This window comes from Cyprinodon variegatus, unplaced genomic scaffold (assembly GCF_000732505.1).
Source record: "Cyprinodon variegatus isolate N-32 unplaced genomic scaffold, C_variegatus-1.0 Scaffold1322, whole genome shotgun sequence".
Lineage (NCBI taxonomy): Eukaryota > Metazoa > Chordata > Actinopteri > Cyprinodontiformes > Cyprinodontidae > Cyprinodon > Cyprinodon variegatus.
In genome coordinates this window covers 37477-62297 of record NW_015151775.1, presented here as the reverse complement: position 1 = coordinate 62297, position 24821 = coordinate 37477, and the positions used below count along the sequence as shown (strand labels likewise).

At 36.7% G+C, this 24821-nt stretch overlaps 2 protein-coding genes across 2 annotated transcripts in view; both read right to left on the bottom strand.

The window, feature by feature from the left end:
* Positions 1-742: 742 nt before the first annotated feature.
* Positions 743-15892, bottom strand: itgb2 (integrin subunit beta 2). Its single transcript, XM_015402243.1, has 16 exons — positions 15808-15892; positions 15328-15379; positions 15129-15226; positions 13735-13936; positions 13146-13316; positions 11190-11431; positions 9740-9898; positions 9071-9166; positions 8877-8966; positions 8643-8780; positions 6373-6563; positions 5145-5377; positions 2816-3035; positions 2484-2698; positions 1063-1229; positions 743-861 (listed from the first exon to the last, which is right to left on the bottom strand). Exons 1-16 carry the CDS (start codon positions 15871-15873, stop codon positions 796-798), a joined length of 2406 nt encoding a protein of 801 aa, XP_015257729.1. The 5' UTR covers positions 15874-15892; the 3' UTR covers positions 743-795.
* Positions 15893-22047: 6155 nt separating this feature from the next.
* Positions 22048-24821, bottom strand: part of dbi (diazepam binding inhibitor (GABA receptor modulator, acyl-CoA binding protein)) — a 5716-nt gene continuing 2942 nt past the window's right edge. The window contains exons 2-4 of the mRNA XM_015402241.1: positions 23097-23214; positions 22700-22762; positions 22048-22331 (exon numbers count right to left, since the gene is read on the bottom strand). Coding sequence (XP_015257727.1) covers positions 22258-22331; positions 22700-22762; positions 23097-23214 — 255 coding nt within the window. The 3' untranslated portion in view covers positions 22048-22257. The remainder of the gene's footprint in view (positions 22332-22699; positions 22763-23096; positions 23215-24821) is intronic.

Here is a 24821-nt window from a genome sequence, read left to right as displayed (position 1 = left end):
CTATCTATCTATCTATCTATCTATCTATCTATCTATCTATTCATTCCTGGGTCAGGAATGAATAGATAGATAGGAATCCAATATGGTCTCACCAGTTGCCTCTTCAGTTGACTTCTGGAGACAGACAGGTGCAACGAGGAGGGTAGGAAAAGGGATTGGCACATTTTCTGATTTGATTGAGAAGAAGTGCTTAGGAAACATCTGGGTCCATGGCAGAGGTTCACAAGGAAATATTTTAAGGTTCAGAGGGAAGCTTTCAGTGAAGGAGAGCAGGTTGCCTGTTTAACTGTGTGTAGTACTTCTGCCAGAACTATCACGGCTCAGCCCAGAAGGATTTTTATTAGACTATTAGTTGAAAAGTATATTTGGTTCAGAGGAATAAAGGAAATCAAAACATATTCATTTTTAATATTCCAGTTTTTAACTTGAAAGGCCTGAGGAAATCCTAGAACCTTTTTATCAGGGAAACAAGAGGGATGATACCAGTTTAAGGAAAGTGGTTGTATTCACATGGCTAACTTACAGTTCCATCAAAATGAGGAGCACATTTCTCAGAACAGTTGTTGCAGATCTTTAAACTTTACATTGTCTGTTAACTGAAAAAAAAAGTCAAAATAAAAGCAAATATGAGCTCTGAAAACCAACCTTACGTATATCTTTATAATAAACAGTAATTCTACAAAGTTAATCACTTTTGCAATGCTACATAATTAAAAGTCATATAAAAGTTAGCATTTTTTTCCCCATCAAGATAAGCTCTGAATAAATATCAGTGAGCGCTGCAGCAGGGGGTCCTCACTCTCCAGTAAACAGAGGGTTGGCCACAGTCGTGGTGGGATTCTGGAACAGTGGATTTTCAGCCTAGTATAAAGAAACAACAAGTTACAATGATTGGTGTGCAGGGTTAGAGCACTATTTAGAAATGTTTTGAATTACGGTTGGTAAAACTTTTACTTTTTTCCCTCAGATCAAAACCTTTTCCTCACTACTTTTGTTGTCAGTGTTTTAAACTATGGATTGATAGTGGATAGAGAGAAAAAAAAAGAATGAAAAGAAACCTACATTTGCCCATTTGCTTTTCTTCTTTTCATTTTCAAATTTTTTGAACTCTTTTAGGTCCTTCATGTGGATCAGTAACTTGATCAGCATCAGCAGCAGAATCCCAATTACAGCCACAGCAGCAACAGATCCAAGTATGATAGCTATGACATTAGGTGGTTCCGGGCAATCTGTGAAAAAATAATCAAACAGATATAACTAAGATACGGTAACACTAAGAGCTGGTGGTCTGCTTTATGGGATAGTGCAGAAACAATCATCTCACCTTAAATCTGAATAGAACAGAGAATAGTAATAGGAGCAAGAGAAAAATGTCAAACACTATCTACCTCATGGTAGAAGAGATGGAGCAAATAGGTTTAATACCCAGTAAATAGGTATTATATCGGGTTGAACTAAAAACAGACTAATTGCCTTATGACCAGTTCAGACCTTCGGTGATTGCAGTCAGACGCCGCAGGTCTTACAAAATCTTGCTGTTGAGCAAGCAGTATCAGAATCAGTGCCTTAACAAGTTAATAAAGGAGGCAGACTCTTCTCTGGGAACTGCTTTGAATCTGATCAAGGTGATTGTGAAGGAGGGTGGTTCATAAAATGAAAATTCAATGGATTTCTGGGAGGATCTACTTCATAAGACACTAACCTAAAAATGTCTTTAGTCAGATTATTCTCTAGATCAGGGGTGAGCAATTCCAGTTCCCGGGGGCCGGCATCCTGCAACTTTTACATGTGCCTTTATTCAAAACACAACTGAATCAAAAGCCTCCACCTGGCTCAGGGGAGGTAGAGGACGATGATGACGATGCTGTAAAGGTGGTAGCCCCCTGGGTTGAAGAGACTGACATGGTCAATGTGGTCAATGGTAAAACGTAGCTGCCATGCAGTCTTCATATGACTCCAGCTTCCTCCTTTTATTTGTCAATGCCTTCAACCCCAAACTGCTCATGTATTGGTTTATAAATGATGAGAGTGTGAATGTGGTTGTGCTTTGACTGGTCAGAATGACTCCTCAGTTTAACAGTGTAATTGTGTTTGCTTTTTATTCAGTTTATAAGGAGCAAATTCACAATAATCTTCAATCTATTTCACTTTCCAATTTAGTTTTAGTTTTAGTTAAGCTCCTTAATTTCAGTCCCGGAGGGCTGGTGTCCTCCAGCATTTAGATGCTTCTCTGCTTCAACATACCTTACTCAAGAATTAGCTCTACAGCACTGCAACACTAAGCACGACAGAGCCCAACTGCTGGTAGTAATAATTCAGTTAAGACAATTTGATTCAGGTATGTTGGGTAGGGGACAGCTAAAAGTTGCAGGACACTGGCCCCTTTATGATAAGAGTTTTACATCACTACATTAAAAAAAGTTGTCAAGTTAAATTTAAAAAGCAAACTGGTATAAATGACTTGCAATCAGTAACATACGTACCTTTTGTATTCAGTATTTCAGCCAAATAACTATCAATTCCAGTTAACTGCTCCAGCTTGAATTTGATCCAACAGCCCTGACTGTCCTTCTGGTTGCATTCTTTACCCTGAAGAGTAAACGTTTCAACGACTGAATGGGAAATGGTCTCCTGACAAACATCTTTGCAGTCTTTTCCCAATTTATCAGGATCAGGGAAAAGGCATTCAATGCATTTCCTGAGAAAAGAAAATAGATAAAGTTTAAAATAAAATAAGTAAAAAAACAAATAAGCCATAAAGTTTTCACTAGCACCAGTAACATTTTATGCATCACAGCAACTTTAGTGGTCTTACAGCTTGGTCTGGCATGGGTCAGGGCAGCCAAGGCATTTCTGGCAGTTTGGGCGCTGATATCCCTCACGGCATTCACAAAGGTTGCAAACGCACGTCCCTCTGCCAAAGCAGACAGTGCCGTTTGTTGTACGACATCCCTCATCTGAAACCTTGCACTGACAAGCAGAGCCACTATAACCTTTAAAGCATTCGCACTTTCCACATTTGCAATTACCGTTTCCTGAAAAAAAAGGATTGTAAAGGATTAATATTCGTTGATTCAACTATTATTTAAATACGACCAGTATTGAGCATTTTTTCTTCGGATAAACTTTACATGCACTAGTGCACTCACACACAAACAACTACAGGTGCTTGGTTCCAGGTACTTAGAGATTCACTTCCACACAGAAAGCCTATAGTCTTATCTTCAGGTAACACAGAATACATGTCAGATTCAATTATACTACTCATATTTCAGTGATAGTATCTAGGTGTTACTTTATTATATGTCTTGTACCAAGTCCATTGGTTGTGCTGTTCTTTTTACATCTCCTTGCAGGTGATGAAGCTGATGGAAAATATTTTATCGTTATATCCCTTTTACCTCCTTTTTTATGTTTTTCCTTTCCTGTTCTACTTACATTGCAGTGTCCATATAATCAGTAATACTTCCTGCATAATTATAATAAAGCACTTTATATACATAAATCAAGTGGAACACTATGACGATAGCCTGCTCCACTTGTGAAAATAAAATCTTTTGGGCTCTTTTTGGCATCAAGACAATTATTCTTATTGCAACATCGCCAGACAGGACACTGTTAAGAAAAACAAAAAGCTATTATTTAAATGCATTATATTTTCAGTATTCATTTTAAAAATTAATTTTATGAATTCAAAGTAGATGCTATTCTGTTTAATTGAAACTTTATTGAACTCTACTGATCTCATATTGGAGAAATTTACTTCTGCATTTAACCCATCCTGTTGGGGAGCAGTGGGCTGCCATTGCGTGGCGCCCAGGGAGCAGTGTTGCTTTAAGGATTTGGCTCAGAAACCCAGAGTACAGGCTATGGGGATTGAACTCGGTACTTGCACTGGTACAGTTCAAGGGAGAATGAAACTCTGACATTCTTTTCCTAAGCCACAGACTCTGGTTCAGTCTGGGGGATCCCAAGGCTATAAAGGATATATAGGCCCTATTATCCTCTCAAAACCGTTTTAAAGTGTTTACAAATAATAACTCAGAATGCATGAAAATTACACTGGTAACATGTTTACCAATATAGACATGTTAGACATCATTGCAAAGCTTAGACTCTCCACAATTCAACCACCTAGTTTATTTTATGGACATAGCAAGCCCCAAAGCACATGTCTTTATAACGTCTGCTAAAAAAAGACATATTATTTTTGAGAATAAAAAAACTACTATGAGTTTGGGTGTTTTACTCTCCCAATTTTCACGTATATATTCAGAAACTAGAAGGTTTTAGCTTTCAAATAATGTATCACACATGTGATTTGGGCTTACAGTTCCTAAGTTATTTACTTTTCCATTTGGGTATGCAAAATAGGTGAGAATTCCCCAAAATTGGGTGGATGTTAAGCGTTTATGAGTGGTAGTCTTGTCTTAGGTTGACCAAGACAAGACCACCAATGAAGCATCTAGGAGCTAGCCCAAACACAGTCCTTTATGCAAATCAGCTGCCCCTCCTCCATAAACAATGTTTTAGCTAATCTTAAAAGTGAATGTATCTATAGATTAAACATATTTAGATTGCTTGGAGACACTTACAGAAGAATTGAGTCAAGAAACTTTAAATTCAACCTGCACATGTTAAGCTTCTAATGCCTAATTTATGCCTGTTGCCTCTGGCCTCTGTAATAGCTACTAGAAAGAATCCCCCCCCCCTGCTTCCACTCCACATGTGTTTTTTGAAGGATTGTGAACCTATGTGGCAGCCTAGTTGGGGGAGTGGCGGCCTAGTGGTTAGGGCATTGGGCTTTGAATCCTGAGGTTGTGAGTTTGATCCCCCACTCCCACAGACTGCCACTCTGGGTCCCTGAGCAAGACCCTTAACCCCACACTGCTCCCTGGGTGCCTCACAATGGCAGCCCACTGCTCCCCAAGGGGATGGGTTAAATGCAGAGAAGTAATTTCCCTCTGGGATTATTAGAGTATATCAAAAAAAAAAAAAAAAAAAAAAAAAAAAAACCTTTGTCTGGCATTTTTAATTTATAGGGATAAAAAAGATGCCAATTACATTTTTAAGGTCTTTCAGAAATACTTTCTGGTGCAAGATATCAGTTACTTTAAAAAACAGCTAAGAAATACAGCTCTTACCTGCACATAGCTTATTGTTGAATTTCTCGCAATGTTCATCATCACAATCGCAATAGTCTCCATAATAAAAGTTTCCTTGCTCTGTTTTATGGCACTGGCATCTGCCACATACACAGTCTCCTCGGCCCTCACACTCCGTGCCATTATCCTTTTTGCAGGAAGCTCGCAGAGCTTCTGCATCTTTTGTAGTAACATCACAGCCGCAAAACTGACCGGTAAAACCGTCATTGCAGCTGTATAGAGACATAATACAAATAATTTAAAAACTAAATAAAATGTGTTATATCTTTTCACAATAATTCCTCCAATTTAATACAAAAATCTAAATTCATCCATTTTCCATTACCAGCTAAGGTTCATCTCAGAGGTCCCTACAAAGAATCTTAACAGCAAAGTACAACATACCAATGCTAATAAACTTGTGGAAATTTCAGCAACATCTACTAAACCTAATGGCCATCGAATTTACAGTAAATGATTTCCAGCAGATTGCTCTATTTATTGCTAAAAAACTCTTGTGTTTTGTGTAAGTCTGTTACTGCTTTTGGAACAATGTTTCTTAAGGACCAATGGACCAGACAAGAACACCTATCTACACCTCCCCTCCAGTTGCAATCCTGCACTTTTTGCCTGTGCCATTTCCCTTTATTACACATAACTGAATTTCTGGACATCTATGGTTTTATTTCTTTATAGGAGTGGATTGCAAATACTGTAAGGATTGTTGCCGACATCATGAATGACACACATGAATAGCACTTCTAGAAATATATTTACTGAGAAAAATGCTTAGACCTATTCTACCCTCTGTACCCCCACACACACTAGGTGTCATACACTTTGCAGACTGCTCTACAAACAAGTTAGAACATGTTGTCAGATAGTAACCGTTATTAAGATGAGATCCAGGATCTTCCATGACATCCAGCTCATAATCTATGGGGGCACTAGTGATTGCTCTATAAATTGCTCTATAGAGTTGTATGTAGGGACTCTGTGCAATCCAATTAGGCAGTCCACATTAAACTTTAAATACATTGCCAACTAATGAAGTGCCTGGAGCATCTAAGTTAATTGATATGGTGTTGTGACTCAAAACTTTTTGGAATTGTGTATCTTCTGCAGCAATACTGAACAAAACCCAAAAAATAGTGAACATTGCATGACTGCGAACATTAATATGAGGATATAAAAAATTTAAGCAGTAATTTTGATGAAGAAACCTTACCTGCACACCCCACAGTCAATGCTTCCTCTATTGTTACAGTGTGCCAGATTGCTGCCTGCAGGGTTATTACATTCACACGTACAGTCAGTAGTAATGGTTACTGTCAGTTTGTCTTTAATTCCAAGTGGGCTTATGGTGAAGGACTTTTCCTCCATGCATGTGTCTGCTGTCACTGTAACATTGAAATGTATCTGCAAAGGGAGCAAATGAACCAATGAAGAAATTAACTGTAAAACGAATCACATGATTCTTAATTTTCTCCTGGGATGGAAGTGCTGGAACATAAACAATAATAAAGTATTGGACATTGAGGACCAAAGTCCATGTTTCATCTTAACATGTTCACTGGGGAAAAGGATGCAGTTTTGCTCATAAAACGGGTTTGAGAACTCTGCAACCCCCTCTCAGCCCATCTTCCTCCACAGTACACGTGCCACATAGGTGTGCCTTGGCCCCCCACGGAGCTGAAAACACTAAAAACCACGGCACTGAGGATTTCTCTCTCTTTCCATGAAGCTGCCAGGGGGTTCATGTTGGAAGAGGACACCACCATGGAGACCCAGGCCCAGGGTCCAAATCTCCAGAATGACCAAGGCTTGTGATGAATGACATTTCATAACTGAAAAACTGACCTTTTGCAACACATTTCTCTGAGTTTTACAGAGACAGGGTTTTTCAGTGGGACAAAGGAAACCCCCCTTGCTGTGAGCATGCCATGCTAAGCTGCCAAATGCTGGAGGAAACGCAAACTCTCCAAAATGGACAGGAACATAGGTATAAGGTCTGGCACAGGTAGGGAAAGATTCTAGTTAAACCATATGTCTTCTGATGATTTTGATCGTTTCGTGTGTTTACTGATGAGTAAAGAAAAAACTTACAGGATGGATCACATGGTACGCAATGCTACAGTAATATGTTTTGAGTTGTGGTTGAAGCTTGGACAAGCTTTACTTCACTAAGGCATTAAACACTGATAAAACGTTAGCGTTCATGTGTTTTCTGATGAGCTCATTAAATTTCAATTACCAAATTAAGACCAAAAGTAATTTAATGGAAACCTCATACCTATTCACTGCTAGCTATTCCAAAGAGGGTAAAGAATGATTTACCTGAAGGTTATTGGTTCTTGATTAAGCAACTCCTTTAATAAAGTATAATTTTAAGAATGTTTTATTCACCTCATGGATTTGCATTGTAAATTGTTTTGAAAACATTCCAGTCACTCTAAATTAGTAAAAAGCTAATTTGATCAAATCCCAAATTCTTCAAGATAAACTCTGATTCTCAAATACAAAATCCATCCTAAACTGTGAAAGGGACGTCAACCATGTTTTACCTTCCTCTTTGTACATCGTAGTTCACTTTAGTTTAGTTTCACTAGTCAAGAGTCGAAATATGTTTGACTTGGAGCTGAAGGATTTTTGTTGAAAAAACCTATATTTTCAATGGAAGTTGTGAATTTATTCCATTTATGTGCAGAATTATCTGTTTGATCATGTTTTGAGCTCAGTTCACACTTTCATAAACAATATATGAGAGTCTGAATAGTCTCTGATTAAATAAGATATTCACCACCCCTACCAGGGTGGGTATTAAATATATTATAAAATATCACAACATAATATTGCGTCTAATGTGCTTTTTTCTGATGTGGATCACTAGATGTTATCGTAAGTTTGTACTCCTTTAAGGCATTGAGAATCAAAAGTTATCAAAGGAATTTTGTTGCATCAAAGCATGTGGGTGTGACAAAGCATCAAAGTCCACACACACTGGGTATGAGCTGTACCATAGTTTCTGTGTGTCATTTTTGACCAGCAGTCAACACATACAGATTTTTGTCTGTGACACAGAACAACAAAATGGTCAATACCTGTTGGCTGGATGTGTTGGCGGGGCAGAGTGGCGTATACACACCTCTGCACATGTTTGGACCTAAATCACACAGGCATGACTGAATTTTCTTTAAACTGTATGTTGTTTGGCAAATTACTAAGAGCTTTGCTAAATTGTGTTGGTCTTTTAGGCACATATAAGAATATGTAAACCATATATCCTTAGTTCATTGCCACATCTTGGAATCTGTCATTTCTGCTTCATTAACCATCCAACCATCCAATTAAACAAACTGGTATGAAATATTAGCACGTGTTTCATTGGAAAAACCAGGTGTTTTTTGTTTTGTACCTCTCCCACATTTTATTTCCAAAAAGCATAATTTTCACTTGGTTATGAGAGAATTAGGGTAAAAAGCATCTAAAACCACTAACCTCTTGTCTCTCATGCACTTGATCACAGACCCCTTTATTCGGGCCTTCTTGCCTGGGATGATCACACTCTGGTCGGTACTCAACTCGTACATTGTCAGGAAGAACATCATGCGTCACTGTGACTTTAGAGGATAATTTCTGTAGCAAAATATTGATTTTAGCATATTGTCTCAATTCAATTAAACGTATATTAAACCAGAATACATTTAGTGAACAGTTGCACAGCAGACTTACCTGGTAGGCATTTTCAATCAGTTGAACAACATTTTTTGAATCTGATGACAGAACTCCCACCTCTGATTTTGGTATCATTTTGCTGAGATTCTAAAATAACATGAAATTAAAATATTTTAGATCAGATGTACATTTTTGCTACATGTTGGAATTATCTGAATCAGCTGCATTGAAGGAAATGTTAATATATTTACATCGTAAACGTTCTTAACGTTTTCTGTTACAGCAAATATTGGCTGGACATTGTTTTTCTCCAGCTGGATGGCCAACTGTCCAACAGATGGGTAGTCCTGGAAATCAGAAACAAAAACAAGAGATAAAAATAGACAACTACAATCCCTCAGTTAATCCAGCCATGGTTACCACAAAACATGCTTGAATCAGAGGTAACTGGACTTTCTAGGAGTGCCAGTTCTAGCAGCTTGATCTAGAACATGTAGTTGTTCTGTTACTTTATGCTAGGTTTTTCAGATTCTCCTGACACATATGGAATCATTTTGTTTTCTTTCCTGTGATAGATGTATTATTGCTCCTCCCATTGATTTTCTTTTTTCGGCTGACTTAACAAAAACCACATGCTTGGAGTGATTTCCTAATATATTTTTCTTTTCCTTTCTCCTTTGTAACTGAGGGGACCTTGTCATCCTCCTATCTCAAGAGTTTTAATGACAAATGGTTTGTGTTCCAGTGGGTGATGTGAATCAAAATACAGGTACTGTCCTGTATCTGTAAGTTTCTGGTATTTCTCAGTATTGATAATTTTCCATTTTCCTCAGTGTGCACAGCACAGTAGACATGTTTAAATCCCTTCTCCAACTCTACCTCACATTTTTGCCAGCAATAGAACAAAAACAAACACATACCATCTCACTACTTTTGACATAGAGGTTGTTTTTTATGTGGCAGTGTTCATCATTGGGTTCTAGGATGCCAGCCAGTTTTCCATCCCCAGCCATGTGAAATCCAGCGTCTGTGGCCAGAACAATCAATCGAGTGCTGCTGTTCCTCCAGCCTATTTGATCCTGTGAAATGTGTCAAAAAGATGTAAAAAAGTCATATTTTGTCAATAATAGGATACAAGATACCCAAGGGCCCACGAATAATGTACTTGGGCCGGCTGGAGAGTGAAGGGATACACCGGAAAGACATCTATCTTCTCAAAATCTTGATAGTGGCAGCTAAAAAGGCGATTACCAGAAAATGGTTAAAAAAGTGACCCTCTACACCTGACGCAATGATTTTAATAGAAGAGGAAATCTTCACAATGGAGGAAATGACCTACCACCTAAGGATAAAGTACAAATACCTGAAACAACAGTGGAGGAAGTGGTTTGATTACACAAATCGGAAAGGACTTACCCTCAATAAGACTGGAAACAGACAGATAAACCTTTTTAAGACTTTTGTGATCCCCACATTCACTAAACTCAGACTCTGTTATAGCTTTTATACCTGTTTATACCTCTGTATTCTTATCACCCTTTTCTGTTCACATTCTTTTTTGTTTGTTTTAATGCAAAATTGAAAAATACAAAATAAAAAGTTTTTAAAAAAGTCATATTTTGTCACAGACACGAACCTTTGTTTTCATTAGCAAAGTTAATACTATAGTCCATAGATACGTGATCAATGATGCCATTGGTTGTGATGACACTCACAATAACTACCAGTAAAGCAGTAATAATTGTTTAATATTGAATAATTTAAAATCAAGAATTTATCTTCTCTCTTTGCAGGTGGAATTTTAATTAATATGAAGTAAGTCTGGATTAGTAGGGAAATTCTATATAGTTTGTAATTGACTGTGTTTTGATAGCCTCTATAAACACTGTTTACACATCTGCAAAACATGCTGACCCTACGCTTACCTTATAACTAAGGCTGCAACTAACGATAATCTGTTGATTATTTTTTCAATAAATTGATTAATAATCAAAAAGCAAAAGGTTCCTTTAAGAAGATTTTTTACTAAATGAAACCAGGTGAAACTAAAACTTTTCCACTTGAGGAGTTCTGGATAGAGCATACAGTATAGACAGAAGAAAAAAAATAAATATATATTTTTTTATCTTAAATAAATATGGTATATTTACTGCTTTAAGTAGGTTGCTCTGTCAGCTAAAAGCATGTTTTAGTTAGAGTCTCCAGCTAACAATTAATCGACTAATAAATTAGTTGATGATTATTTCAATAGTCAATTAATCACGATAATTGTTTACCATATTACAACCTAAGTCATTTCTTTTCTTGGATCCACACCTTAACTGTTTTTATGACTGTTTTTTTACTGAGGAACTGAAAGGGGCCTCTTACCCCACATACAGCCGCTTGCATCATGGCATCAAGACTTCCTTCAGGAGAGTCTAAGTTTCCAGAAATATACTGCTTTGCCACCTCCTCTCTGAACTGTCGCTCGCTCGATGTCATACTAAGAACATGTCTGTAGCCAAAGGCAGCCTGACATTGCTGGTAATTCTCATCACATGGCTTCTCCAGTTTCTCCTTGTTAGTGTTGGTATAGGGAAGCACTGTCTTATCAACAAAGGCACCAAACCCTGTAATCACAAATTTGTTAAAAGATTATTTCTGCTTACAGCTATTAACATATACAACAAAACTGCATAACTCTAGGAATTACTGCAACAATTAATTTCTCTCCGGGTTTAATAAAGTATTTTTAAATGAAGAATTAAAGTTTTAAACCATACTGCTGCCTGTTGGCTGAAAGGCCATTGTGTAAAACTTTTACCAATTTTTTCATGAAAGCTGCAGTGGAGGATGTTCTTTTTCCAAGTGGATCATCAAAATAAGTGATGCTCCTAATTGTCAATCATTCTGGTGATACATTTACATAAGGCGGTCCTACGTGCTCATCCTTATCCATCCATCCATCCATCCATCCATCCATCCATCCATCCATCCATCCATCCATCCATCCATCCATCCATCCATCCATTTTCTCACACGCTTAATCCCAAATGGGGTTGCAAGAGGTGCTGGTGCCTATCTCCAGGTGTCTACGGGCGAGAGGCAGGGTACGCTCTAGACAGGTCGCAAGTCCATTGCAAAGCAACACAGAGACAAACAGGACAAAACGACCATTCACACACACAAGGAGAATTTAGAGAATCCAAAAACAGTCATGTTTTTGGACTGTGGGAAGAAGCCAGGGTACCCGGAGAGAACCCGTGCTCATCCACATTTCCACTTAGTCTGAGTCTGACATAGTGGAAAAATTGCAAATCTTCTTTTGAAAAGTAAGCTTGTAAGAGCCATGCAAACAGCAACAGAGTGTGGGAATTGGGCTCATACATGTTCTCGCACATCTTTAACAGGCGTTACCACTCGGAGTGGAGTTTTTTTTTTAAGTGCAGAGGGCGGGTCTTATCAAAAATTTGCAAAATCCTCCACTATACCTTTAAATATTTTCAGTTTATATAAATAAATGATCAATTTACAATATATGTAAATTAAAGGCACTTTACAGAGACAATTAAATCAAAGTATAGACAGTTTGTTTAAAAGTTTTGTATGTAAGAAACCCGAACTAAATGCATCCAGTGGATGAGTTTGCAGAATTCACTGCTCCTGGATGTACATGTTATGATAGTGGAAATTTACTTGCATTGTGTTGTTAGCTTTGCAGCAATCTCTAAAACCAAGCAGGAATGCAGTAAATTTGAAGAGGAAAACACCCTTTTAACAAGTAAAACCTGGACCAGAACTCAATGTGAGCAGCCTTTTGCAGAGACTGACTGGAGTGGAACTAAAGTGAAAAAAAAAACCCCAGTATGATTAAATTTTATGATAAAAAAGAGCTCTTTTTTTTAATCAGAGTGACAGATGAGTTAAGGTCCTCTTTCAAACAAGCAAGGATCAGGACACCATCAGTTATAAATTGGGTTTGCAAATATTTAATTTATTTACCAACCTGTAATTTAGCAGCATATCTTTATTTTCTATTATGTTATCTGTTATTTCCAATTATTAGATATTCTCTCCATCATGTGAATTATAAAGGCAATTTGGTAAATTGTCTTTGTATTTACTAAAGTTCCTGTTCTAATGGTTTTCCTGGCATGTTATTTTAGTGTAACCTGTTCATTCCACAAGGAAGAAATTTACTGAGTAAGCCTTTAATTAAGCCTTTTCAAGTTTGTGATGTTCTCTACTGGTATTGAGAAGCAAAAAAAATTGTAGTATCTGAAAAGTTCTAAGAATGAAATTTGCATGTTTTATTCCATTAGGTTTAAATTTAAGTCTCATTACCTATTTGAGCTTTTTTAGTAATTTTATTCAAAGTGTCAAAAAGGGTTTTTCCTAGGCCTTTGACATTTTCCAGATCATCCTTCATGGAGTAGGAGAGATCCATCAGGTAGTAAAGATCCACTGGGTAACCCTCAGCCCTCTTAAAGGTGATTTTGAAAGAGTGTGGAAGCCCTGTAAACACAGACATGATCAAATCAGTTACACTGCAGAGGTTATGTTTGTGACAGTTAGTGTAACCTATAAAAAAAAGTAAAAGATGTGGTATCCAAGAGATAATGACCTCAATTTCTAAATATGGGAGGTACATAACCTTTATAAATGTCCTTGAATATAAGAACTGAATGATATAAATTTAGTGATAAATAGCATCGCTCAAGAAGGGAAAGAAAAACTCTACTATACATGGCAGCCATTTACAGATATGCAATTCCAATACATACACACACATACATTATTGTTCTTAAAAGTATGAATAGTGTATAACTTGTGTATTCAAATATGCTGAATGTCAACACCAATGTGCCTTTGTTCTTTTTTTCTACGCATCGATGAAAAAGAGAAATAGAGTGCAGCAGCTGACTGTACTAACCAGGTCGCAATTTCAGGTGGATTTTTTGCGGACTCATTTGGACAGGCTCCTCGGAGTCAGATGACTGGGACAGAGGGTCGCTCTGTAAGATGATCTGCTGGTTTTTGGGGGAAATCATCTCTTCTGTTTTGCATCCTCTTTCAATTAGCTTTGCTTTGGTGTCACAGCGAACTGATTCCTGCTCACCAGCTTTGGTAAAATTCTTTAAAAAAAGGCAAAGCAGCGAAATCAGGATTTAACATAAAAAACAGCATAACATTCTGTGAAAGACAGCCTGATTGATACATAAATACATGAAAAACACATAAACAATACCAAAACTAAGGATACTCAAAGCACATTACGCCAAAAATTTTAAAAGACAACTGTGAATTCACGCGAATACACCCTGAAATGTATATTTATTCATTTCAATTTAGCTTATTTATATAGCACCAGTTCACAACACATGCTGTCTCAAGGCATTTTATAGTTGAATTTAGAATTATTTTTACTTATTTGAATGCATTAATTTAGTAAGCTTTGTCAAGTAAATTAAATGAGGCCTAGGCCTTTGTTTTTTACCCAGCACTAAATTTTTTTACTTGTTTTCTACCTTTTCTATCCTTTCTTTTGATGAATTGATAAATTGTAATTTTTGGAGAATGAAGCCTGTGTTCTCTTCAAGTTTGTCTCTAAAAAAATTAATAAAACAAAAGTTAAACACAGCTGTATTAATCAAAGGTCTGTTGTGAAATAGAAAAAAGTTGGGCAAAACTGGGCCTTGCCTCTGAGGGTTGCATTAACTTCTGTTTAGTGACTAAGAATTAATGATGATGAAGATCTTCCAAAATTAAATTCATGTAAGGTTTGGGTTAGGCAACAATAATTCCTTTTTATGTGACTCATTTTTAAGTTGATATATTTAAACAAACCAATTTAAACATGAACCAGTAAAACAACCCACTTCCTGCCCTCAGTGAGTGGTGCTTAGATCAGTTTGCTAATTATATGTGTTGATAAGTGAAGAAGAGTCACACACGGAAAATTTTGTGGGGCTCGCAAACCAAATGTCTGTGACAGATATAAGAACTTCAGACTGTTGATATGTAGTTATTTTATTTATTTATTATTATTTTTTTTTTGCTTTTTGATAATTTACAGGGATACTTGTATGAGGTGTTTAACTAATTAATATATCCAGTCTAGTTTTAGAATTTTGTGTTTGGGTAGAAATATTTAATATCCAATACTACATTAATTAACACCAACCTAGAGAGTCATTTAAGCAGTAATACTAACACAATAAATACATTTCTTGCATAAAGATGATGCAGTAGTTAAAAAAGAAGTAGTTATAAGTCATTATATGTTTTGATTAAACTAATAATAATAAAATAAACTTTTTTTCTCACCAGCTGCTCACACCATGCACAGTATGGCCCAGATTTGATGCAGTCGTCACAGGAGTTGATTACCGACTTTGAGCAGACTTCCTCTTGTTGGCAAAACCCTAAAAAGAAGAGATCTTTCTTTTTAAAATTAATGAATAAATAAAAAAAAAGTTTAACTTATATTCACTCACTGTTATATCTTCATTGTGTTCACACTTACCATGTTGGCCCAGCGTAAGGAGCAGGAGGGAAATTATGCACCAATCCATACTCTGGCAAAAAACAGACAAATATTAATTAATATTACAATAAACTAAATTGTTATATGAAACAAAACCGATAACTAATAAATCGCTCTTAGGCAAATAATGGGGCCACAGTTTATTTCAACATATGTCATAATAGCATTAAGACACCAACAAGTTCTGTGGAAATGGTTTACAGTGAGCTTCAGGGGACATGTTGAAATTTGTTAAAAGTTTACACCATAAAAGGCAAAGGCTGACATTAGCGTCATCTCCTTGATGTACTTCCTCTTTCTGGTTCCTGAAATAAATAATGGCTACACATATAAAACACACAAATCTTCTGGAAAGTACTAATTCCTTTAGGTTATTACAATTTATTTATGTAAACAGTAAAAAAAAACTGTTAAGATCATATATTGTTAATAACTAGCAAGGAAAGTATTGATACTGACGGTCTCAATGATGATAGCTTGGCCACAATAACGTTGCGATGTTTGTATTAGCAGTTTGCACAGCATTGGTGGATGTGCTCTGCCAAACAACCTAATTCATACACAAAAGTATTGTAGTAATTTAAAAGTATTTTTAACCAGTTAGAACATAGTTTTTATGAGTGATTACAAAGCTTATCTTAAAAAAAAAACACTCTGTTCTTAATTTGAAGGTCAGTTGCTGTTTTAAATAAAATTCTTCTGATACACTATTTCACATTCGGGAATCAAAAATAAAGACAGATTTCTGTGACACGGTTAAGTCCACTTTCTCATTTGGCATCAAGAAAGAACAATAAACTTTTGATGAAGTAAGTAAGATGTAAAATAATTTTACCCACTTCACTTGCTGTGCTTTCCTCATTTAGGCTTTCATTCTCTCCATGACCAGTTTTTTTTAAAAGCACAAACACAATCCAAAATGTAAGACTAGGACAAAAAAAAAAAGAAGCTTTTACTTACAAAAACCCTTGAAGGAAGCAATGTTCCTGCAAACAAGGCAGAGCGTCTCTGTGTAGAGACTGACAGTATATTTAGACCCACTTCCCCACAACATAGGAAGTTTTAGCAGTGTGAAAGGGTGTAGGGGAGGTCCCAGACACACACACATTCATAGTCGCACCAAACACACACAAGCTTAAGTTCCTAATTTTCCACAAAATATCTTACTCTAAAACCTACCTCTAATAAATAAAAGTCACCTTTTTATTAGTATCAAAGTATTTTGAAATAGTCATGTTTTTTAAAGAGGTTTGCTATGTATAAAACAGCCCTAAAGCTTCTTATAAGTACCTTAGACAAAAGAGTCTAAATGCAAAGTAAATACTTAGGGTTTTCTGAAGTGTTGTTCAAACCCGGCTGTCAATTAAAGTAATCTCTGAATTTTTAAAGATTAGTGTTGCACCGATACCGATACCAGTATCGGACGGGGGCCCGATACTGCCCTAAAATGGTGGTATCAGTATCGGCGAGTACCAACAAATAGTGCACCGATACCATTTTGAGAGCCATAAGTTTATTCAACCATTGTCACCCACTCCTGGTAGGCGATAAAAAGTTCTACTGGATTCACTTTGTATTCGATTTTTTCCTGCTTCACAAAGGTAGGCAGCAGCTTGACAAAGCCATGATGGTGATTATTTTATATTATTATGGTATCGGTATCGGCCGATACTGCACAGCCAGGTATCGTGTATCGTATCGGGGGAAAAAAATGGCATCGGCGCAACACTATTAAAGATAGAGAATAAGGATTCTCTAAAGGTTTTTCTGAGAACACTTAAAGTCTGAAGAGGGGTTTGCTTGTCTTCTTCCAGGCCCTTCAGGTAGTGGTAGAGCAGGGCAAGGTTTTGACTGATTATTGTTAAAGTGAACGTTTCCTTACTATATAAAGATTTGGATCTTATAAAAACAAAAGGTTCCAGTAATTTTGGATGACAATGATAATCAGACTTCTTTATGTTACTAATTACCTGAATACGCCTGTTTAAAAATTGCAACATTTTTCAGAGCAGTTGTTGCCAACCTGCAATAACAGCCAAGCAATTACTTTAAAAAATGTAAGAGTGATAACATTAGCTGGTGAAGATAACTTTTTCATTCCTAAATGGTCCAGTGGACTGTTTTTTTTTAAACTGTTTTTGAAAGTTATAGCATTACTTTTGTTAACACAATTTTGGGAAACACCCCTGCAACCAGTTGTATTGTGACAAATGACCCTTTTATTTATTTGGTTATTAAACGTGTGCATAATGTTTTGACACTAGTGGCTCTAATTTTGAAGTGGGTTTCAGAAAGAGAGGGAGACATAAAGGGTTCGCAGGTCATGAACCAGGTACAGCTAGATCAAGGACTGAAGTCTCCTCACATGGGCCACCTACATCACCCCTGCATCATCCCACATATTTAGATTTTGTGAAATTCTGATACTTATACATGGAAATATTACTTATGATTTAAACTCTAGTGACAGAAAATCTGAATCCCAGCTTCACTGAATCATTACTGACTCATCGTATAAGAAAAGGACTAAAGATAAGGACAAATCAGCCATATTTAGAAGGAAAAGCACTGTTATTGCCAATGTTCATGATACAATGAATTTTCGCATCATTTATTTAAGCAGCATTCATGTCAGCCAAGTAAAGTTATGATGTACTGTATTAATATGTTGCACTGATACCGATACCAGTATCGGGCAGGGTCCCAATCCAGCACTAAAATGGTGGTATCGGGGAGTATCGTCAAATAGGGCACCAATACCATTTTGAAAGCCAAAAGTTTATTCAACTATTGTCACCCATTCCAGGTTGGCAATAAAAAGTTCTACTGGATTCACTTTGTATTAGTCTTTTCCCTGCTTCTCAAAGGTAGGCAGCAGCTTGACAAAGCCATGAGGGCATTTTTTTTTTTATCCAAGTGCAGTTCTACACACACACACACACACACACACACACACACACACACACACACACACACACACACACACACACACATCAATTTCAAACAGATGGTATCGGTATCGGCCAATACTGCACAGCCAGGTATCGGATATCAGTATGGCATTGGCGCAACACTAGTTAATATATAATTTTTTATTCAGTAGTGTTATTTTACACCAGCTTTATTTGGAGAGCGTCGTGTTTTTCACCATAAAGGAAAAAAGACCTAAAGCTGCAGGTGTGAAAACACCACGACTCAAATACATAAACTGAATAAAACTGTATCCTTGCTTTATCCCTGCTGGGGCGGGGGTGCTGCTTGTCCTATCTCCAGCTGTCTATGGGCAACTGGTCTAAGGGCGACCTGTAGACCCTGGACAGGGTTTAGTGTATATGATATTGTAAAATGCATGTATCATTCTTAACCGACTGTTGTGGTCGAATCTGTTCAGAGAAACAAGGGCTGTTCAGCAGAACCTTTTGAGCTGAAGTAGAACCAAACCTTTTCCTCTACTTAACAGTAGAAAAAGACTTAGTTTATAAACTTTTTGTGATAAACTACTTCTTGGGTAGGATTAACTTTCTGTAGCTGGTTAATGTGTGTTGATTGCAGTAAAACAAACAAAAAAGTTTATTTAGCAGTTTGCTAATCATCTGATATATCAAGTCTACATAGCCTCTAAACTATTTTTACCACAACTAATTAAATCCCAAACTGTTAAAATAAATATATATTCATCTGTATTGATGTGCTGGTTGGTGCTTTGTTGTCCTGACTGATGACTATTCCTTCAAGAGTGAAGTTTAAAAATTTGTGAAACTGGAGCTGAAAAGGTAGCATTAAAATTCTGATGGGTGACGCTAGATGCAGAAAGACGATAAGGTTGGATAATGGGAAAGAATTTTCATTGTATTGATTCCCAGCAGAATAACAAGCCTTTGTGACTGTCAGTCAGTGACAGCTTGTGATAAGTAAACCTACTCCTCCTTTTCAAAACTTGACAAAACAGACTTCACTATATGCATGTCATAATAACACAAATTTTGGCTTAATGATACTTTTTTAAATCATAAGAACTTAACTGCTTTTACATAGCTTGTGTTGCCTTATCCATTTATTTAAAGCTAGCTCCTTATGTTGTCAGCTACGTTTTCCTCACCGTCGGCCTTTGTTTCTTTTCTTCCTCCACAACTTGCTGTTAAATGTCTGTTGATGTATAACTTGAAGTTACAGCAACATTTATTTATGTTTAACAATTAGAAATTTCCTGTATTTGTATTCCTCTTTTTATGCAGCACTGTACTTTCGCTTTTGGTTTTCCCTTTTTCCCATCTTTCAACATGCTTATGGCTTCTGCTTAGTGGTTATTTTAGAGAACCAGGTAACAATTATAGTCATGATGCTATTTTTGACCTTCCCATAAGGCACAGTTAACACAGTACTTTTTTTCATTACAATAGATAAAATCATGGGGACAGACAGCAAGACAGAGAGGAAGTAGCTTTTTTCCGGTTTAACACTGAGCAATAGTTACTCCCTCTGTTATCACATGCTTTAGATAAAAGAAGGACACTCAGAGGCTACCCTGCTGCTATTCCCGTTTGCAACCTGCGCAGGGTGCGGCGTTATACAGCAGAATTGTCCATGTTTATTATTAATAGAATTGACTACTGCAACAGTGTCCTAACATGTCTGCCTAAGAAATCGATCAGACAGCTGCATTGGGTCCAGAAGGGAGCTGCTTGCGTCCTCAACACAACTAAGTGTAGCACATCTTATTTTTAATTACACTGGTTTCATGCAGGGGCTGCTCAGTGGCACTGCTGCCTCGCAGCAAGAAGGTTCTGGGTTTGATTCCCAGCCCAGGGTCTTTCTGCATGGAGTTTGCATGTTCTCTCTCAGCCTGTGTGTGTTCTCTGGCTTCCTGCCACAGTCCAAAAACCCTGACTGTTAGGTTATTTGGCCTCTCTAAATTTTCCTTAGGTGTGAGTGTGTGCATGAATGGTTATTTTTCCTCTTTCTTTGAAACATTGGCCCTGTTTGAATTTCTGGGATGCGTCCTTAGAAGGTGATAGACGATTAGATCATAGCGCGGCGCAGAGGTCTGGTCGGATTCCAAGACTCCTCGTTATGCGGCCTTAACATGCGTCTTCTTTTGGCCCGATTTGAAGGACGGGTCCGATGTATCCTCATTATCCTTGGTTTTCCCAGGATTCATTGCGAGACAAAGCAAGACGGCTGCTCCGTGATCAGAGGAAAGGTTACTTGGCGCCGAACAGTGGTGAATATTGGAAGTGCAGTTTAATATAATACAAGTCTGTGGATAGTTCCGTATGAAATTAATGGAAATAGTTGTTTTAATGGTTGAGTCAGATATGTGGCGGTAATGTTTGATTTATCTAAAAGGTTTTAATCTGTTACTGTGTAAATGGGTTTGGCTGTAATTTAAGGACAGATTATAATATATCTGCAGTGTGGGGAATATAAATCTGATAGGATTTAAATTTTTTAAATGCTGTTTTGCACAATATACTTAACTAAGTATATTGTTGAATAGTAAAGATTTTGCAGATATATTCTTTATACATACATTGTTTAGATATACTTAGACATTTCTACCCCTTTTATAGAATAGAAAATCCCTTTATTGTCCCACAATGGGCAAATTTACAGCAGCAGAAAGATTATTGAAAATGGTCACACAAATGTGGACCTTTAGAAAAGTGTATAAAAATAAAATAATAGTGAAGAGTAAAAAAAAACAATAAAATACTGTAAAGTGTTTTAACAATATAAAACTGCACCTGGAGAATAAATAACCAATATCCAGCTATGGACATTTTTACAGTAATGGATATTTGAAAAAAGCAGCAACATCAGAGATATGCAAAATGACAGCAGCATGTTATTTAACTGACTAAGGTTTCTATCATTACATTTGATTTTATTTGTTCATTGTCCCGGTGGTTGGCAACTTTATTCCACTCAGTAAAAAAGAAAAAGTTTTTAAAACTTCGGTATTCATTCTTTTCTTGCTTTGTGTGTCAACTGTCGCGGTTGCTTAGCAACATAGCCTATGGCGGTAAAACCTGCCCAAGAGTAGACCTGTTTGAATTTACAGCCAAAACTCTTCCGGTCTCCTTATTTTCAAGGACTTCGGAGGCTCCAGTCAAGGTAGACCGCGTCCTTGGAGGATGCAGCCCAGGAATTCGAACAGAGCCATTGCTGGCTGATAGTGTTAATTTTTCTAGATATTGGCTACATTCCCTAATTCATTAGTCTATTGAGCAGTCATCCCTTGAGATCACAAAGCTCATGCATTGCCACTCCCTGCATTTGCTATCCATTCTTAACGTTTGATTCACTAATAAATAATTATCATTTGTTTGACACTTGTGGAACATTTGTTTTTATCGTGTCATTACCCTTTGAATGGAGGAAGAGAAAGGAAAAAAAACCAGCAGCCCACATAAGGGGTTAGACTGATGTAAAAATAATCTGTAAAACGACATTGCTTGATCTCTAGTAAAGAGCAGACAAAGGGGACTAAGACAAGATGGCAGGGAAGGAGAAGAAGGTAGAGAAAGGAGGAATATAATGCAACATTAACATTGACTTTAATTCTGAAAAAGTAAATACATTTCTACGATTTACAGAAAGTGAGAATTTAGGGCCATCTAAGATTTTCTTAACAGTTGGCCAAGACAGATGGTGTGGACAGGGGAAAGATTAGGAGCTTGAATAAACACAACAACAATGTTTTAGAAATATTTTATTTTGAAATGACGGCAGACATCCTCAAGATGCTAAAAGGCAAGTTGAGGGCAGTTTCAAACTAGCACTCTAACAGGAACTTCAAGTCAGTGGGTTGATGGTGATTCAGCCATGGTAAGTCGATATCCTTCAGGTTCACTGGAAGTAATGATTGGATGAGATCCAACCTAGTAAAGTAGTTGTTCTGACTAGTTATTACACTCCATACTTCTGCTTCAGCTGTTCCACCAGCTTGATGTATTCATTCATCGAATCCTCTTTGCTTTTGCCTGACAGAAAATAGAAAAACATTTCAGGTGAAACAAACAAGGTAAGTGGCCCTTGTGCCTCCAATTGTGCAAGCAATTGGGTATTAAGACATAATACTGCTGCTGTTATATTTACTCCCAAAGGACCCCAAAATGTTTTCTTTAAAATCGACACATTTGTCTGGAATAGCACAGAGCCCAAACAAGCAACTTGACCGATTCGACCAGATAAACCAAAAAGCTTTAGTGGAAAAAAAGGCATTATTCAGCAATTTAGTGAATAACAGACTAATTTTAGTTTGGTGCCAAATTTAAGCTCATTTCTATTCCAGACGTTTCTTAGGAGATTATTTGCAGATTTAGAGACATAACACACTGATCTAACATACCTTTCTGCTTTTCCCAGGCATCCCACTTAGCTTTTCCAGTAAAGTCAAGCATTCCAGGACGAGCTTCAGTTAAAAAGAGACACACAGGAAAGGTGATTTGTACTGCTTTTAAGCTTACAATGATATATATGATTTAGCTAAACTCTTCTTCAAATTCAGCTTTGACTGTAAAATGAAAAACATTACTTTCTGCAACAAACTGCTTTAACTATTCTATGCTTCTCTTTTTTTGAATTCAGATTATGATCTGGATCAAAATTTAATGGATTGTTCCTTTGCAATCCATCCATAATTTTTCAAGTATGCTCTACACAGACAAACACGCGCACAAACTCTAGAAACATAACCTCCTTGGTGAAGGTATGTGAAGGTAAAGATGGATGCTTGAGTATCTCACCTGTGTTAACGTCACCCACAGTAGCCTGCTTAAACAGGGAGTAGAGTTGCAGCATCTCCTCATCAGATGGTTTCGCTTTAAGCTGCTTTACTTCAGCTGCTGCAGCATCAAATTTTACCTACAAATAAGAGGAGAAAGTCTTTTAAACACCAGAAAGATGGAAGTCTCTGATGTAGAAAGATATCTAACATGTTGGTGTAAAAATATAATTAAATCACACACATACGAAAACCAAACAGCGAAAGCAGAGAGAACTACTTGCAATGCATAAGGTATTATACAGATTAACTTTCCACCCTATTCTTTTTTCTTGCCTAAATACTTTATGAAACAATTGGAAATGGAAAAGACTTTTTCTGAAATGAAAAAGCAAATACTTAAAGTTTAAAACATTACAGCTAACTTAAAGAGTGTGGATGTTTTTTTTAACACTACTGTACTGTGTTATGTACTGTACTGTGTTATGTTGGAGAGTAATATATTTTGGATTAACTGTCTTTGAAAAACAGACCTACAGAAATAAAATATGACCCCAATTACAGTTCTTGTAAACCCATTTAGATAAAACATAAGCTAATAAAAATGAGGAAATAATGTAGATTGTAAAAATCTGTACAAGAAACAAAGTAAAAAGGATTTGACTTCATTATTATTCATTCCAGACGGGAGGAAGATGTACATTTTATATGCAATACATTTTAAAATATTGGCTAAATACATGATACAAATAGATTTTAAGGAAATGTTTTCCATGACTTTAATATGATTCTCTTTACAATAAACAGCAGCAAATGACAAAACATTACCCCTGAATGGGGATACTGTAGAGCTGATTCATTTACAGCTTGCGCCAGTACCTTTTGGTACAGTACAAGACTGCCCCCTGCTGGATAAACATGGAAAGAATAAAGACTTGATAACAGGTATAATGCTACTACTTGACAGAGTAATTAAAAAAAGACAGTCCTGCATCTGAACTTTAAAAAGAAGACAAATATCAAACACAAAATGTTAGGACGTGTGGGGGGCAGATGAAAAAGCACGCATATATCACGCTGGTTGATAATTATTTACTATTCTACCAATTGCTAGCTGCTATCTGTCAGATAGATGATGGCCGCCCACATTTCTCAAGGCCATCGCAGACCATTATCTGTTTGTTTTTTCCACAATCACTACAATCATGAAGGACATAGTTTTATCCACAAGACAAACTTAAGCTTCAGCTAGACTTGAGGGAAAAAGAAGAGTAAGCACAGAAACCTCTAGTTAGAAAGGGTGCCAAACTCTTCATGAACAAAAAAACCAATCAGCTCTGTTCTTATCAGAGCTTTATTAAAATACAGCTCCTAGCTAGTGGCCACTGATCTAGCTATTACTGCCATTAACTGTCTAAGCACAGTTTTTCTTCAACATAGAAAGTACTGCTCAGTAGAAGGGCACTGATTTGATATTTCGATCAGATATAAGGTCCAATATTCAATAATTATTTAGCTGCATCAGATATCACTGATTTTATATTAGATACCAATCCAGTGGCCTTTACATTGAAACGTTAATTAACTTTATTGTTTCATCTAAATTGCAGATTTAGTTTTTGGAAAATCTGAATCCCCCCCATATCTCCTTAGACTACAGGTGCTGGTCATAAAATTAGAATATCATGAAAAAGTAGATTGATTTCAGTGATTTCAGTAATTCCATTTAAAAAGTGAAACTTGTATA